The 15152-nt window shown below is 43.1% G+C and overlaps 1 protein-coding gene across 1 annotated transcript in view; it reads right to left on the reverse strand.

Annotated features, from left to right (window-relative positions):
• The window catches only part of HTRA1 (HtrA serine peptidase 1), a 32126-nt gene that overhangs the window by 2642 nt on the left and 14332 nt on the right, over positions 1–15152 (reverse strand). The window contains exons 3-9 of the mRNA XM_048311264.1: positions 14134–14233; positions 13599–13803; positions 4273–4467; positions 3534–3566; positions 2256–2370; positions 1982–2039; positions 487–582 (exon numbers count right to left, since the gene is read on the reverse strand). Coding sequence (XP_048167221.1) covers positions 487–582; positions 1982–2039; positions 2256–2370; positions 3534–3566; positions 4273–4467; positions 13599–13803; positions 14134–14233 — 802 coding nt within the window. The remainder of the gene's footprint in view (positions 1–486; positions 583–1981; positions 2040–2255; positions 2371–3533; positions 3567–4272; positions 4468–13598; positions 13804–14133; positions 14234–15152) is intronic.

Here is a 15152-nt window from a genome sequence, read left to right on the forward strand (position 1 = left end):
GAGGATTTCAGCCCCAAGGCTTGCCAGGGGAGCTGGTGGGTTTGGCCAACACTGAGGTGGACACATCTTCCCCAAGGTGGACCCAAAGCTTCTCGCTCGCTCTCCTGCAGAGTGACCAGCAGGGCTGTGGAGAGTGTGAATAATCAAAGGTCTTTATTCAGCACTGGCATTGGTACAACAGATGCCTTGGAAGCAATTGCTGAGAAAAATGAAAAGGGAGCTTTCACACCCCCTGAATCTCTGCCCTTTGGGCCTGGAAAGCTGACAGGGCTTCCCTGCAATACCCTGATACAGTTACAGAATTGCCCATCAGGGACCAGACTAAAACCACAAACCCATTTCCAGCAGACAACATAATAGCAATCAGATGGCCGTAACTTTGTTAATTTAGCATAATGAAGAAAGCCAGTTAAGCAGAGAACAGCCTCCATCTTTACCCCCTCAAGTCAGTGGCAGTGGTTTTGAGAGAAAAGTACTTCAACCTACGCTTCAGCTGGTGTTTCTGGAATAACTTCAATAACATAGGCCCCAGAGACAACATCAGGGAAGTCTTTATGGCGATCCTTCAGCTCTCTAGCTTTGCTGAAAAATGAAGAAATAGCAAAAAAAATATTTTGTCAAGACAGGAAAAAACCCGCCCACACTTTTTTACTGAAGTCACTTAATAACCACGAGCTGAGGTGTTTTACACATTGATATGGCACTTCAGCATTCATTTTAACCCTTAGATGCATATTTCAAGAATTATTACACTTCTTGCATGCATACAGCTTTTTAATGTTTATTTCTGGTAAGGGCAATAATTTCAGTAGAAACAGAGAGTCAGAGTTAAAACATTCCAAAACTTTACACCTAGCAGATCATAGAATCACAGAATGGTTTAGGTTGGAAGGGACCTTAAAGCCCATCCAGTCTCATTCTCTGCCATGGGCAGGGAACACCTTCCACTGTTCCAGGCTGCTCCAAGCCCATGTCAACCTGGCCTTGGACACTTCCAGGCATCCAGGGGCAGCCACAGCTTCTCTGGGCACCCTGTGCCAGGGCCTCCCCACCCTCACAGGGAAGATTTTTTTCCTAATATCTCATCTAAACCCACACTCTGTCAGTTTGAAGCCATCCCCCCTTGTCCTGTCACTCCAGGCCCTTTGTAAATAGTCCATCTTTCTTTCAGGCTCCCTTCAGGTACTGGAAGGCCACAATTAGGTCACCCCAAAGCTTGTCTTTTCCAGGCTGAGCAATCCCAATTCTCCCAGCCTTTCCTCATGGGAGAGGTGCTCAACCCCTCTGATCATCTTTGTGGCCTCCTCTGGACATGCTCCAACAGGTTCATGACCTTTTTGTGCTGGGGACCCCAGAGCTGGATGCAGAGCTCCAGCTGGGGTCTCCCCAGAGCAGATTAGAGGGACAAAATCACCTCCTTCAACCCTCAACACCTAAAAAACCCCAACCCCGTGTGTTTCAACGCTTTGTTCTACCTGTGGATCCTGCACAAGGAAAAACCTCTGGTTACTTTTACAGGACATGGCGTTACCTGCTCATGAGTCTCTTATAGTTTGAGCATGAATAAGCAAGTCCACACAAAAGCTTCATTTGACGTTAAGTGAATTGTTTAATGAAAACAATTTTATAGAAATGGAAGTACGCACGTAGCTGATGTTAAGTCATGAAAACATACAACAACATTGATATAACCCCAGGACAGTCTCAGTCACTAGCTATTCTCTTCTGAAGCATTAAGGAGAAGAAAAAGCCAGGAGTTGTTTAAGAACTAGCTCATACAAGAGTCTAGAGGAGAGTTCGACCGTGTAGCAGACGCAGAGGAGAAGGTGGCAAGAACTGGCTGCGAGCTGTCCCCAGCCCGCACAGAGAGAGACACGGTGCTGCCTCAAACCTCCCAGGCGCTTCTGCACATCACGAGCTTCATCCAAATGCATGCAGAGACCATGCTTCAGAAAGGTGAGGAGCCACCTTGCTTACTTACCTGGGAGTTAGAGACATCATTCGTATGCCAATGTATTTCTTTTTGGTTACAGCTTTTCCTACAAAAAGGAAAACAGGTCTTGATCAGTCGCTCTGACCAAAGGAGCCTCGCAGGCTGTTGGCTTTCTGGTTTATCACTGTTTTCACAGAATGGTTTGGGTTGGAAGGGTCCTTCAAGGTCATCTAGTTCCAACCCCCTGCCATGGGCAATGATGCCACCCACTAAATGAGGTTATTCTCATGTTTTCCTCTTTGAAAGCAGTGAAGTACAGTACCTTTAGCTTGTCTGTCATGGGATTCAGTTAGGAACTTCTTTATTTTATCAGATGGGATAGCAAACGAGATGCCTGCTGTAACTTTTAATGTGTTAATTCCAATCACTTCACCATCCTATAGAAATTTAAAAAGTCATTATTAGCAAATGTGGAACACCTCAAAAAGAAATGGATAATTTCTTCCAAGCAGTCACAAAGACAAATTCACACTTTGTAGCTGGTCTTTAATTTTCTAAACTTTTTAAGTCTTAATTTTTTTTGTCTCCTGATAAAACACTACTTAGGAATTTTAGAAAATCAATGTGATTATTCATCTTGCTGCAGAAGAGATCAAAACTGGGCAATTCTCATGCTTCAAGCAGATAAGCAACATATTCTGCAGCCAATCTGTGTTTACTTCAGCAAGCACCACATAAAGTATGGCACCGACTGCTCCTGAGCCACTGTAACATAATAACGTAAAGAAAAATGACAGTTCACCAAAATCAAAAGTTTTCCTGGCAATGTAACTCCAGAGCTTTGGATAAAACATCTCTGCTGTCATCTCTTCTGAAATCTCAGCAGCTTCTTTGCCTGCTTCATCCCAGATAAAAACAATCCAGCCACAATTTTTTTTTAAGTGAAGGTTAAGTGTGACTGAATGTGTGCTGTGAATTGGGTGGAAACAAAAAAAAATTGCCAGATCTCCTTCAGGGCAGAAACTCTGAGTAGTTCTGAGTTTCAGTCTGTGCCATGCCTCCTGAGGACTCCACATACCCCCAGGAGACCTGAGAGCTCTCACACAGTTTTGCAACCTGCTTCAGTCCATTCTACAATATTGGCAAATAAAGCCTAACATCCTGAAAATATGTGGACTTTTTAGGTGTCATTCAAAATGAAAGGGTAGATACATTTTAGAAACACTGAACTGAGTTTCGGTGCACATAAGAAAAGAATTGCCAGCTGCAGGGTAAACAGCAATGGCAAACACCTCACTGTAAAACATGCTTTCTGCAAGGCTTGAGCAAAAAAAAACACATTACACTTGTTCAAAACTGTGCAAACCATAAACATCCTAAACATTGAAATCCAAATGTAGCCTGTAGCCAGCATAAACACAGACAAATGATTAGTAAGAACCATGTGAATTTTGTGTAGTCAGCCAGATATCAAAAGCTCTGAATCACATATCTGGTAGGGGGAGTTTGCTTTTTTCTTGGTTCGGGTGGGGTATTTTGTTTTGTTTTTAAATTAAAAATCAATAAGCTTGACACTAAGTAAACTTAGAGAAACTCTTACCAGATTTACTAGGGGTCCTCCAGAGTTCCCATACTGAAAATAAACATAATTTAAGAACATGTTTTAATATTTACCTCTTAATTTGTTGCAAGCAAAACATGAAAGAATTTTCTGAAATATTTCTGTAGTACTGTTCCCATTGTCTATTAAATATGTGCAATAGAACAGTCCTAAACAGCCAAAGCCATAAGCTACACTTTAACATCCCCCATTTTAGCTGAGCTTTGCAAATGCTTAGTTTTTCTTCTCTTGCCAGCGTAAGTTAAGAAAGCCAAGGTTTTCCTTTTGTTTTATTAGTGCCACACTAGAAACTGAGAAGATTTTAGGACAGCTCTGGGAGCTGTTAGTGAAGATTTCTTACAGGGCCAAGATTTGAAGTACAAAAACTATTGTTTTGCCTTAATGCAGAAACAAACTTGAATCCTTAAACTAATCTTGGCTTCTTTTTCAGAAAACAAGATGGATTTTGAAAAGATATTTGCCAGAGACTACTGCCTCCTCCCTAAAATCCTGCAAGGATTTTGAAGTGAAGGCAGATATTGTGCCTGGTGTGGTTCCTTGGGGGGTTTCTAAAAAACAACCAAGCGCTGCTGCGGCGCAGATGTCCAGATTTACATGGAGAGAAAAAGAAGAGCCAGCCATGCTCCCTGCTCCTAAGAGCAGCATCACAGGAGGAATCTTCCAAGCAGCTACTGCAGAAATGTGAGAGCTGGAGGCAGCAGGCTCAGAGGGGACGTACATTGATGATGGCATCTGTCTGAATGTAGTCCATGTCGGAGTTGCGGAGCCCCAGCTCCTTGCCCCCGCGCTGCGTGGTGCTGACAATGCCCGTGGTCACCGTGTTCTGAAGAGAAAAGGGACTTCCAATTGCCACCACAAATTCCCCTGGCCTCAGGTCTGCAGACTGACCAAGCAGAAGAACTGGCAATTTACCCTGCAAATGAAAATAGAATGAAAAAAAAGAGAAGAAAAATTCAAATGTTAGGACGCTGCTTCTGTGGCAGAACAAATGTTACAGAAGGATGAATACAGTCACAGGGTAGAGGAAAAGCCTCTCTCAGGGATTTTGCTTGCTCTGTTTTCTTTGAGTATTTTGTGTGGTTGATACTGAAACATCCCAATGGGCATCTACACTGGAGTGTGGGCTCTCTACACTGTAGGAGAACTTCTTTCACAACAGGTACCCATTAAATCAGGACCAGTTCCATGGCTAAAGGGATATTTATGCTCTGCTGTACAAAGCAAACATCTGATGATACTAGAAATGAGCCGTTTCCAACACTTCTTGAAATAATTAGCCAACAGCTGCTGAAGTAAAAGTACAATATTGTTTGAGAGTGAACACTAAAGAATCATGAAAGCAACAGCCCAAGAGTTTTAAACATGCATGTGTACAGTTAAAAGCATTTTATATTCTCACAAGACACCAGCTAATGTTTCATCTTACTTTTTTAAAATGAAGTTTCTCTTCTAAATAATTATATTCCCTCCTACATACAGTGACATCTTCCTCTGGAGATGTTAGGATTTAAAGACTTTATGTGATTTTTCTGTTATGAGAGTAGGGGATACCATTATACTCCCTTTTAAGGTCTTATCTCTAAACATATTAAATATCATGTAGTTGAAGACATTCCCACTAAAACATTCTTAAAATCCAGCAAACACTGCATTGTACAGCAGTTAAAAATAAAAAAAGGGAGGGAAGGTTGGATACACACATTCTTGCCAATGAATCAAGGGTGTTCTGAAAGAGATCATACTTGAAATAGATACTTTTCCTTCGTTTCTCACCTGCCTGTGCAACACACATTGAGTGCCATTTCTCCCTTTCTTCACACTTTTGAAAGTCAGTCCTTACCCTTACAGTGATGTGACATGTTTTTAAATATTTTTGGTTTATCTGTTATCCAAATGATCCTGACCCTCCCCAGGTAATTTAACCACGTATTTAATCTTGTCCCTGGACTATTTCTATTAGCATCAGTGAACCTGGACACAAATAAATACAAGTTTTGACTCAGAGGTTTGGAGGATTAGGTTACTGAACCCAAAAATCAAAACAGAAATCTGGAGGCATTTATCTTTTGCTTGGCAAAGCTGACTTGAACCTAGCTTTCCTCCAAGCTTGACCTACTTCAAAACTCTAAATTTTTGGCAAAAAGGGAAATTATTACGTGTTTAGTTTGGAAACCTATGGCTAGATCTTTAGAGGTCTTCTATTACCAGCAGTTTGAAAGCCTGAATCAATAAGTCACCCTTAGGGAAAACAATCTAGTAATATAAACTAGCCCAAATGCCCATCATTTTGTATTTTTCACCTACAGTTTTATTTCAAATACCCTAAGAGATAGAAAGTAGAAAGTGAAAAATAATGGCACCAGTTACCACTATATGCAGCTGCAAATAGAGAAGTTATGGTTTTAATGTTTAACAAGATTGATCTTGTGCATCCTTTATCCAGCTTTGTTACAACTCCACCAGGGAAATTTTACTCAGATGAGCAGATTATTTCAATAAAATTCATTGCCAGCTCCCAGACAGGGTAAGATTCTTTTTGGAAACTTTATCTTTCAGTCTCCAGACAGGAAGAAAACAATTAAACCAACTGCTCATTCAACAGAGTGAGCTGGGAGAGCAACAGAACAGGCAGCACAGAAAGGAGGAAAACATTTCCATGCCTAGTTACCTTTCAGAGGAATGTTTTCACAACCAGCAATGCCCTGCTATTAAATAATAATTGTAAAATACAGCCCTTATCAGTGCCACAGCCACAGATAAACCCAGCCACAGCTGTGGCTCAGTGCTGGGAAGGGTCCAGCAGCTCTTTCCCTGTCGTGTCTGCAGCACTGCAGAGAAGCAGCAGCATCCCAGGGCAGTCCCTGATCCCAGCCCACAGCCCTGGCTCCAGGGATGTGTCCAGGACAGCAGGAATCAGGCAGCTACGATTAGCTGTGCTGGGAAGCACGCAGCATGTGCAGCACAAACAGCCCCAGATGGGTATTGTTTGGATACAGGGAGCACCCTGGCCCTTCCTCCTCTGACCAGATGCTATTGAGCTTACGTAGCACGTGTTTGCAAGATGTCATTGGTCAAGAAGAGCATCTTTTTTTGGCACTTATTTGTGCCAAATATGCTTTTCCTTATTTAAAAAAAAAAAAAACAAACCACAACACAAAGACAAAAAGTGGCTTTTGTTTGTATCCCAGTGCACTGAACATGGATACTTTGCAGAGGAAGAGAACATTTATCAGCAAATGAAACACAGACAAGCAAAAGAAAACAGAATACTTTTTATTTTTCATTAACAGAAAAAAAAAAAAAGAGAAAAAGACTGGTTGTGTACAAAGTTAAAGATTTATACAAAGTTCCTGAGTTGTAACAACAGTCACAAAGCCAAAATCGCATCTGGCAGCAGAGAGAAAACACAGGAATGATCTCTGACTAATGCAATTCTGATTGTGCTGAGTTTTCAGGCCTGTGCCTATACTAGCCAGGCTTCAGCTCAAACTCTGATGCTGTATGGATTGGCTGCAGGTCACCCCTGTGATTCAACATGCCTTCTGGAAAGTCTGGCTAACCTTTCCCTCGCTAGGAACACAAATCCATTGCAAAAAGCGCCTCGTCCTGCACATGTTATGAAACACAGCTTTGGAAAACGTGTCCTCTGCTCCTTGTGATTTCATGGTGTGGGGCAGAGCACACTGACAGCACTCATGTAAATATATTTTTATACATATACAAAACAATGCCATGAAAAATTGGTTTTGATGAATATATGTGTTGCAGTGGCTTTAAATTTGGGGGGTTCTCTCTAAAATAGCTCAAAACATTGCCACAGTCAGTATTAAATTTTTCATTATAAAAAAAACCAAAACCAAAACAAGTATTTATTTAAATTGCACACGTGATTCTGAAATGAAACCAGTACAAAAGCTATCAAAATCCCATGATGGAGTGGGATAAACATCCTTCTGCAGTCCTCAAGAGGAGGCACTTATGGCAGTGTTGTAACCAGGATCATGTCAGAACACCCTCTCTGTGCCCTCACACCCTTCCACTGGCAAGCTCATCCCAAGGAATCCTTGTAAAATGAGTGTGAGTTCAGGGCCCTTAATAACTCTACTTAATAAATGTGCATTCTTCAATTTCTACATAATGTCTGATGGCCGTCAGGATGACATAACCACCTCTCCAACTCACAGTTCTCCTGTTTTAACTACAGCTTTGCCACAGAAGTTAATTAAAACTTCCAGGCAAAGGACCATGCCTTGCAGCACAACCAGCAGGGAGCCAGGAACACCGAGCACCCAAACCCAGCTCTCCCAGTGACTCACTGCATGGCTTTGGGCAACATAAAATGTCTTTTCTACCCCTTATTTTCTAATTCGTCCTTTGATGAAGCCTTGGGGCTCTACTGGATCCGTGTTTACTCAATAAAACAAATCTGCAGGCAGGCATTCTGCAAGCACACAGAAATAGGACTAAACATGCAAACCCCTAAGTGGCACATGACTCACTGTTTACACCCAGCCAGAGAAGGAGCCATTAATTAGGGTTAATATTTTAAGCCTTTCGCATCCCAAAGGGCTTCAGACATTTTTATATATGGATTTGACTCAAACCCTGGATAAACACAACTCCCACGACATGGAGTGCTGCACACCACCACAAGAAGTGGCTCCATCCAACAATAGGTCACAGCTATTGTGGCAAGAGAGAGCAGGAGAGGTAGGAGAGGTAGAGATCAACAGCATCAGCCAGGAGCCAGAGGGAATCATACAAACATGGAAACACTTAGGTTGGAAAAGACCTCTGCAATTACTGAGTCCAACCATTAACCCAGCACTGCCAAGGCCACCACTAACCCATGTCGCCAAGTGCTGCATCCACATGGCTTTTAAATCCCTCCAGGAATGGGGATTTCAACACTGCCCTTCTATGAAGAAATTTGTCCCCCTATCCAATCTTGCCCTCTCCTGGCACAGCTTGGGTCTCCTCTCCTCCTGTCCCTGTTCCCTGCCAGCAGAGCCCGACCCCCCCAGCTGCCCCCTCCTGTCAGGGACTTGTGCAGAGCCACAAGGTCCCCCCTGAGCCTCCTTTGCTCCAGGCTCAGCCCCTTTCCCAGCTCCCTCAGCCGCTCCTGGGGCTCCAGACCCTTCCCCAGCTCTGTTCCCTTCCCTGGACACACTCCAGCCCCTCCATGTCCTTCTTGCAGTGAGGGGCCCAACCTGACCCCAGGGTTCAAGGTGCACCCTCAGCAGGGCCAGCAGAGATGTTCATCTGATGTATATGAGCAGCATAACTTGAGTCAGGTAAAATAAATGAAATCTGGACAAAACAACTCCAAAACTAATGGAGGCGGAAGCACAAAACCACCACGAGGCACAGCCACTGCCACAGAGAAATGGAAACCAAGAGGCAGCCATAACCAGGAGGTGTTTTGGTTTGAACCTTTTCATCCATGAAATAAGTGAATGTGTCTCTATGCTGGCACAGAAAGCAAGTAAATCCCTCCTCTGTTCTGTAATCCCCTTCATTTGTGGATGGAAGGTCAGGAATTTGCAGGAAGCACTTTGCAGTTCAATAAATGGATGAAGAGGAGACAAAAGTTCTGAGTTCAATTTGTGTTAACCAGCAACAGATCTCCTTCATGCTTTTTATTTTTAGGTGGGAAAGGCACAGAAGCTGGTATGGAACACTAATTCAGCTGTAAGTGTAACTCTGGCAAAACATGTAACTTTCCCGGGAACTGCATTTCTGTTCTGATTAATGAAACTATTCAACTTTCAGAATATGCTATGGCAAAATAAAAACACCAGCCATGAGCATATGAAAATGTAGGATATCATCTACAATCTAGAAACTGCTTGACAGAGAGCCAAAGAAAATGAAAACCCTAGCTGAATGCATTACAAGCCTCCAAAAGTATTTCATCTATAGTTAGAAAAGCAAAACTGAGTCTCCTTTTCTAAATATGGAGCATGGGAAGCTTGCAGGAAAAAAAATAAAGAAGAAAAGGATGAAGTGTTGTTTTGATATGTCACCAGGTTTTCAATTGCCTGGCAAGACATTGCTGCTCTCCCTTAAAAATAAAATACAAATGAAATTGCAATTAAAATAAAAAAAAAATAAAAATAGTATTTAAAAATGCTAGTGCTGGGGATGTATGAGTATTTCACTGCATGGGAAGATGGACCAGCACACTGTCCCCACAGTGACGGCTACTAGGAGCTGAAGAGGGCAGGAAACCACTGCTGCCTAAATTGGTGAATAAACAGGAGTTAAGAGCCAAGCTTTTTACAAGCTATTTCATTTCTATGGGTCCGGAAGGCTTCTGGAAGAAATATGTAGGCTTCCTTGTGCTCTCGAGAGGAAGCAAGGTATTACCCAGTGACAGATTTCAAAGTGAAATAGCATTTTAGAAAAGCCACTTACATCTGGTATCCAAGTAGTTTGTTTTTTCAAAACGTGGGCTATTAAAATATTGATGTATAAACAGGAAAGTTTGCTGTCCTGCCTCCTCCAGTTTGTACACACGGGGGAAAAAGGCAAATCCCCTCTGACCACAAAGACACAGACACTCATTGCCTCAGGAAACCACCAGAGGAACGAGGGCAGGAGGTCTTGTTGATTTAAAAGTGTTAGACTAAGTGTTTATTAGTAAGATGCAGGAGAAACCTTAAGCTGAAGGTTTCAGATGAAGGGCTGAACGGCCACCACAAATTAGGGATGGGTCACAAACCCCCCCGCTGCTGCACCACACAGTGCCAAATCCTGTCTGGGATAAAGAACCAGGAATTGGCCACACTGAGACACAAAAATCTTCAGGACCTGGCATGTCTTCCATGACACAGCTGTGATGTCTCATGGCTGGTTTTTAAGCACGTAGAAAGAACTCCTCAAAATAAAGCCACTCACCGTGCTCCTCCCTTCAGTGCCAAACCACAGACATCATTTTTGTGGACAGAGTTCGATTTCCAGGGGTGAAAAGGGTCTCCAGGCAAAAGCCATCTCCACCTTCCACTACTTTGGGCTTCCAGTCTCCATTTGGGTTGGGTTCTTTTATAATTCTGCCCCCCATTACCCCTGACATTGTCCATTAAACCACCCCGAAATTTCTTGCCCTCCTGCTGGTGTTTATTTTTCAGCAGCTGTATCACACATTCTGATTTAACAAGGTAGTTATTTGCCTTGAGATGAATCCCACCATCCAGCTCTGCCAGCAAAAAAGCATCTGCTCCCTTTGGAGTGTTGTGCAATAATTTTGATGGGTTTCACACTCGCTGCAGTATCACACGTGCCACGCAGGACAGATTATTTATTTCACCAGTCCCTGCCTATGCTGCCAAAATCCCAATTTTTTCTAGGGAAGTCTTTTATAAATTTTGCATGTTCGTATCCAAATTGCCTGCAACTGCACTGTTCCTTTTTAGTGCTGTAGTCTCCTCCTTGCATTTGGAAGGATATTTAGATTGGATTCATGGCTACCACATTGATTCCAATCTTACTTCCTACTTTCATCACTCCAGCAAACTGCTCTGTGTCACTACAGACATGAGAAACACTGTTGCTCTCTTTTATAGACTGTAAAAACAAGCACGTTTTTAGGATTGGAACAACTGCTCCAAGGTTTCTGTTCCTCATTGACTGCAAGATGTTTTTCCACGGAGAAGAATTTAATCAGGGAAACGGTTCATCCTTACTGGTGCCCAGAGTTTACCACCCTCTTTCATTTCCTATTGCACTCAGCAAAGCCAAATTAGTTCTAGCAATGTCTTTGACCAGATGTTCACACCTTAAAGAAAAACAGCATTCAGGCTGCTGCAAAATCCGAACAGCTTTAGGAATACCAGCTGGCAGCCTGATCCCATACAGAAGCCCAGCTCTGTTCCTAACCACAGAGCATTCCTCACCCTTCAGATCCTGCCTTAACATGCCACACAAAAAAAGAAGAGAAAAACCCTTCTGCATCTTTGATGTCACCTTCAAATAATTTATTCCGATTAAGGAGCTTTGCCTTTTACTTCAGAAAAATTCTTAGGGATGGTTTTCATGCCATATCCAGATTTTTAAAGGGTCATTTGTACCATTCCATTGACTTCCTTAGCCAGCAAATACATTTCAAATTCAACAAATTATTACCCGTGTGATTTTAAAAAGTCCTTTATGCATCTGAATGACTGCAAGGTGTTTCAGTGCAAAAAGGAAAGCTCAAACACTGAACTTGAGGGGGAATATAAAAATGTCCCATAAAAGTTCAGTCTGAGAATCAACTTCTCATCTGTGTTTCCATTTTAACTTCTTTTTGTGAACACATGAAATACTGTGATAATTCTCAAATGCACAGCAACACCTGTCCTTTGAACAGAGGGGCCTCAGGCCTCACCTTGGACTGGGATTTCCCAGTGCCATGTTACCAGAGCTGGTTGGAAATCTGGATCTCCCATCCCATTAAATTTTTCCCAAGTCTTCTCAAAATTATCCTGAGCTGCAATGGGAGAGGCCAGCAGGAGAACAACACCCAAGGTACTGGGTTGTACAGCTGATAAGATGCTTCCAAGGGCATGTCAGACCAATTCCAGCCCTGCTGAGCAGTGGTTTCCACCACAAGCAGCTCATCTGGCTGCATTATCTTTTTTCCAAGCTGCTTCCAGTCTTCCAGGTTCTCCCTCCCCACAAGCAGCTTCCCAGGGCAACCTGGAGCCATTTCCTTAGGGTATCAAATAACATTCAACCCCATGTCTGCTCTTTTCCTAAGTCCTCACAACAATCCACCACAACAATTCAATGTCTCCTCTCTGACTGCCACCTCTCTTCTCTGAAGTTCAGCTTCCTGCTGCTCCAAGTCCTCTCCTTCTCACCGTGCCTGCTCTCCCCACCATGTTGTGCTTCCGATTTCAAAGCACTTTTCCAGCTGCCCTTCACTCCCTGCCACATCCTGCTCATCCTAATGCAGCCACTGCTCATCCTGGGGATCTTTCCCTTTGCTTTGTTACTGCTTTTGCTTATTTTAAGATAAAAATGAGAAAATAAGCGACCCCATGAGAACAGAGAAAAAACAACATGGCAAAAACGTTACTGGTACTGTTCAGTTTTTCTGCCTGGTTGCTGTTAAGAAGCTTTCGCAGAAGAAAAAGGGAAAGCTTTTAAATGATAAAGGTGGCAAGGGAGCAGCAGGAGCACTTCATACCTCGGGTCATCCAAGAGTTCTGCCTTAGGCATCTGACTTAGTCATGAACTCTGGCACAAACACTTCTGACCTCGCTGGGGAATAGGTCTGAACTAAAACAGCACTGCAAGATTTTTGAGTCATGTGTTTCAAATGAAACGTTCTTGCCCATTAAACTTGGAGGTCATTAACTGACAGACCAAACGAGGGGAGCCAACAGCAGCAGCACCCCAAAGAGCCACATTCAGCTCATTGCATCTCCATTATGCAGCATTTCCACACAATATTCCACTTGCTACATGTGCAGAACCTCCTGACGGCTGTTCTGCTGTGGCAGGAGGCACAATAACGCTGACAGAGGAACATTTGATATGGAGGAAGAGTATGGATGGGAAGCTGCTCAGAAAACCACTTGCAGTGTAAGCACATCTTGCCAAGCTGGCTTAATTTCCATGTTCCAAGATGCTCCCCAAGATTATTTTCCATTTTAGTAGCTACATCAGTGAGGGACAAATGTATCCTCTAAAAGCAATTTGTGACTTCAATACAGGCACTCAAGACAGAATAGCACAAGCAAAGCACCCCCATTTCTTCTCTAAGAGTTGTATCAGACAAAGTGTGTGCAAACCAGCCAGCAAACTGGGCTGTTGTTTTTTATTTTGAGGATGCATAAAGAAGTGCTGTGTAATACTTTCACTACACTGAGAGATGACAAAATTAACCACTACCACCCACAAACTTGGCTTTTAAATATGTGTATCCACCTATATACTCTCTACAACCCAGCCCAGCAAACCCATAGTTTTTCCTTCAAACCTGAAAATCAGCAACAGTTTTTGGAAAGGAGGATGTTAAACTAGAGGAATAAAACATGTCTTGCTTTAACAACTCACCTGAGAATCTATTTTAATTAGTGCAATGTCTGATTTTTCATCAACGTCTTTAATTTTAGCTTCGTAAGTCTCCCCATTCTTCAGCTCCACCTTCACCCGGTTCTTGTTGGTGACCACGTGGGCGTTGGTCACTATCAGCCCATCTTCAGAGACAATGAACCCCGAACCACTGGCAACAGGAACCTCCCTCTTGGAAAAAGGAAGTCTAAAAGACAAGGGAAATAAAACCCTTATTGCTGCAAAAAAGCTGAAAGGTCACAAATCACTCCAAATAACACACAGCCAAAAGGAGTTTGGTGAGTTTTAATGTTTTAAGCTATCTGCTGTTACTCTCATTAAGAAGATAAAGCACACCCATTAGTTTAACTAATTTTTTTTTCCACGACTCTTAAATTATCCTTAATTCTTAAGCATGACAAATATTTATTATCTCAAAACCTCTTTGCTATTTCATAGCACCAATCAACATTTCTGGCATGCTGGCAGCTGTTTTCAAGAATATAAAAAAAAAATCAAGACTGGGCATCTTGTTTACTTGCGAAATAATTCAATGTGAACCACAGCAGGAGCGATCTTCTCCACCACATCTGCAATAAAGTTGTATTTGTGCCTCAGGCTGTTCGGATGTTCTTGGCCTAAAATAGAAACAGAGGACATGTCATGAGTTCTTCAAGTGACTGCAGGAGGGTCATTGCAAAACACCTGAATTAAAAAAAGCTCTGAGTGGGTATCTTTCCCTTCCTTAAAAGTCATCTGCAGCATGACCCCTGGCCCTAGATTTCTCTTCTGCCTCTCTGCACAGAGGCAGAGTGATTTATCCTTAGGAAAAGTGATCTGTGAAACCTCCTGGTCTGGAGTGCCATGGGGCAGCATGGGCTCATCCCACTGTGGTGCCCAGGGATGAGGCACTGGAGGAGCACAGAGTTTATTCCCTGTCTGCACCACCCACTCTCCCTTTGTGAAAGGGATTTTGTACTCAGATGCCTCCATTGCTGCTCTCCTTTCCTGGATGGTCTACTTAGCTTGTATGGTCTTCTCAGATTAAACAAACGAGCTCTGTTCCTCTGCCAAAATACGCCTTCTTGGAGGTTTTTGAAGTCTCAGGCTGCTGCATTTGTAAAATGCCGAGGACACCGAGGTCCTGACCCCAGTGCAAGCCCTCAGCAGCTGCTGAGAAAGTTTAACTCTGCTACAAGGTTGGGCTTCCTTTCCCACCAGTGTCCCCACGCTTGACCCAGCAGCCTCTGCCTGGCACCCACACGTGGAAGCACCTTGCACAACTCCACACAGCCATACTCAAGGTATCCTTTCCACTGATGCACCCTGAGGTCCATCAGCTCCGTGGAGTGGTGGATCCCACACTGCTTTGGAGTTATCAAGCCACCTCCAGGGCCATAAAATAGATATAACACAGCACATGAGGACAATGGGACCACGAAGCTCTGCATTGCTGGGCAGTGTGTAACAAAAGCTCATGCTCACTGAGTATTCAACAGGGCCAGTGGGATTTTCAAAAGCAACTGGATACCCAACTCTTATTGTAGCCAACAGAAA

The sequence above is a fragment of the Corvus hawaiiensis genome, chromosome 8 (genome assembly GCF_020740725.1).
Source record: "Corvus hawaiiensis isolate bCorHaw1 chromosome 8, bCorHaw1.pri.cur, whole genome shotgun sequence".
Lineage (NCBI taxonomy): Eukaryota > Metazoa > Chordata > Aves > Passeriformes > Corvidae > Corvus > Corvus hawaiiensis.